This window comes from Penaeus chinensis, chromosome 15 (assembly GCF_019202785.1).
Source record: "Penaeus chinensis breed Huanghai No. 1 chromosome 15, ASM1920278v2, whole genome shotgun sequence".
NCBI lineage: Eukaryota > Metazoa > Arthropoda > Malacostraca > Decapoda > Penaeidae > Penaeus > Penaeus chinensis.
The window spans coordinates 9,370,013-9,372,512 of record NC_061833.1 but is presented as its reverse complement, the minus strand read 5'-3'; the positions used below and the strand labels follow the sequence as shown (position 1 = coordinate 9,372,512).

The 2,500-nt window shown below is 51.9% G+C and overlaps 1 protein-coding gene across 1 annotated transcript in view; it reads right to left on the bottom strand.

Moving 5' to 3' along the window:
- The window catches only part of LOC125032829, an 18,483-nt gene that overhangs the window by 15,351 nt on the left and 632 nt on the right, over positions 1-2,500 (bottom strand). The window contains exon 1 of the mRNA XM_047624215.1: positions 146-2,500. This exon is cut by the window's right edge and continues 632 nt beyond it. Coding sequence (XP_047480171.1) covers positions 146-2,500 — 2,355 coding nt within the window. The remainder of the gene's footprint in view (positions 1-145) is intronic.

Below are 2,500 nucleotides of genomic sequence, written 5' to 3'. Positions count from 1 at the left end.
CGTACTTTTTTCAGACCTAGATTTTCGGATGCTTTTTTTTTTTTTTTACGGTGAATCATAGACTAGGTCCTGGTTGGCAAAGACAAACGCATATAGATGAATCTTCTACAGTAATAAACTAAGTAGCGCCTTTGAGCATTCTCACCTCTTTACTTTCGCCGCTACGCCATCCATCCCCTCCTTCTTGGTGTCAGCATTGAGGTCCTTACAAAATAGAAGCATCATGCAGTCTAGCGCGTACCTCTTCTTCAGGTACACGCGGCCGAATCTGAACACAACTTTCATCGCAAACTCCATAAACTTGACTCGCTGTTCGGAATTGAATAAACCTAGAGGATCCCACATTCTCGCTTCTGCAACCGCAACCGATGAGCTTTTGTCATCTTCCCCGCCCTCTGCGCTTGACGATGAATTGAGCAAGCGTTCGGTCAAGCTCCTCATTTGCTCGACGTCTTGACTGTTCATCTCTGAAACCTGCTGCATGGTTGCCGCCACGAGATTCTTGGTCATCCTACGGTCCTTATCTTGTCTTACGCGCTCCAGTCGCATTTCCAGCAGCTGGAGGTCCTCCTGAGAGAGCGTCCCGACTTTCTCGATGAGGAACTCCCAGAAGTCTAGGAAGGTCCAGGTAATGAGAGACAGCTCGAAAGGATTCAGGGACCGGATCTTTTCAGTGTCGATAATCATAACTCGTTCATTCCTGTCCGGTTTGTCGTTGTACATGTCAGGCAGGACGTCGGTGCTGGTGATGTCCGAATTCCTAAATACTTTATTATAGTCCTCTAGAAGTTCAACCTCATTTCGCATGTATTCAGCTTTGGAGTCATTAATCTGAGTATATAAAGTAGCAGGGAAGTTCAGTAGCGAGGATGCTAATCTCTGAGAATATTCGTAGACATCCTGGAGAGGCCCTAAAAATGACTGATCTTGCGGTGTTGATAAGGGATGAATGGTAGACGTAGGTGGTGGCCGGACCGCCATTTGTGGCCGAGGTCGTCTGTCAGGACCCACCCAGAGTCTCCTATCAGGATTCAATACGGGCGGCACCTGAGCGTCCGGCCGCATAGGAAGTGGGTAGCCTTGGCCATTATGCATACCGCCCCTCACATTAGGTAGAGGTCGAGGTCGAGGTCTTCTCGACGGATGCATTGGCTGCCTGTATTCCATATCGTCCTCAGGCGCAGGCCCTCGATCGTCGTGCCGGGCGGGTGGGCGATCCTTCGAATCATAAACATCCCAGAAATACTCGAAGACTCCCTCGCTGCTGTCACTTGGAGAAGTGGTGCGTCTGTACGGATGATCTCCATAACCAACCACAGGAGGACCGGCGTAGTCAGGATGGTCCTCGCTTTCAGAAACCCCCTTCCTTTGGCTGAAGTCGTCTGTTGAAGTCTGCTGACTGGGAGGAGTTGTAGTCGTTGTTTTCTCGTGCTTATTATAGTAGTGCATCATATCCTCAAAGTATCCCCCAGGAGCGAGAGCTATACGCCGATTGCCACCCTTTTCTTTATCCTGAAAATCTCCAACGGTCTCAGGCATCTTAAATCCAGGGGGTATCGTAAACCCTTCAGGAATGGTCACGCCTCTGTCGGCACCGAATTGCTGCAACATAGAGTAGTTAATTCCACTCGGAGTCGAGGCTCCTTTATCACTTGCCTCATAGCTCTCGGTTTGAGCTTCACGAACTGTGGATCTTTCCTCTGAAGGGAGGAACTCCGAATTTTGAGGACGCTGCTGCTGAGGGTTGTGCTGCTCGTAGGGCTCCCCCTGATCGTACTCATACGGAGGGAAACTTGGCTGCCAGGTATCGTATGCTGGATTTTCGTATCTGTCATACGGTTGCTCAGCATACGGCAATCGTTGGCCAAAGGCTGGCCTCTCGTCCACTTCAGGGCGTTCGTACGGAGGCCGGATGTTGCCTGGTCTGACTGGTGGATGATTCCGCCGGTTTCCCTGAGGGATCCTTCGATTCCCACCGCGGAAGCGTGGGTTGTTCCGTCGTCGGGGAGGGGCGGGTCCGGGGAGGATGGACGGGGGGAGGTGGTAGGGGAGGCCGAGGTCGAAAAGGGCAGGATCTATATCTCGAGGGATGTTCTCAGGGAGGACGGAAGGAGGATATTCATCCTGGTAGACTGGAGAGCTTTCGATTTCAAAGCTCTCTACTTTCAAGTTGCTATCGCGCACATAACCGAACTGACTTCCATCATAATCGAACTGACCAGTAGGAGGGAGAATGGCCACAGGACTCGTTTCTGAATATTCGATCTCACTGTCCTCTGGCAGAAACTGGTCCTCGGATGGGATGCCTGAAGGCGTCGGGGCAAGATCAGTTGCCTCTTCACTCTGGGGTTTCAGGTCGAATATTCCGCCGAAGAGACCGAAAGCTGGATCCGGACCTGGCGACCGAGACGAGGCTTTCAGCTCCTTCCCGGGAGTCACGCCCTGGAAGTGGCCGATGGCTTCGCCGACCTGATGGCTTTCGTCCGGATGACTGCTGGGG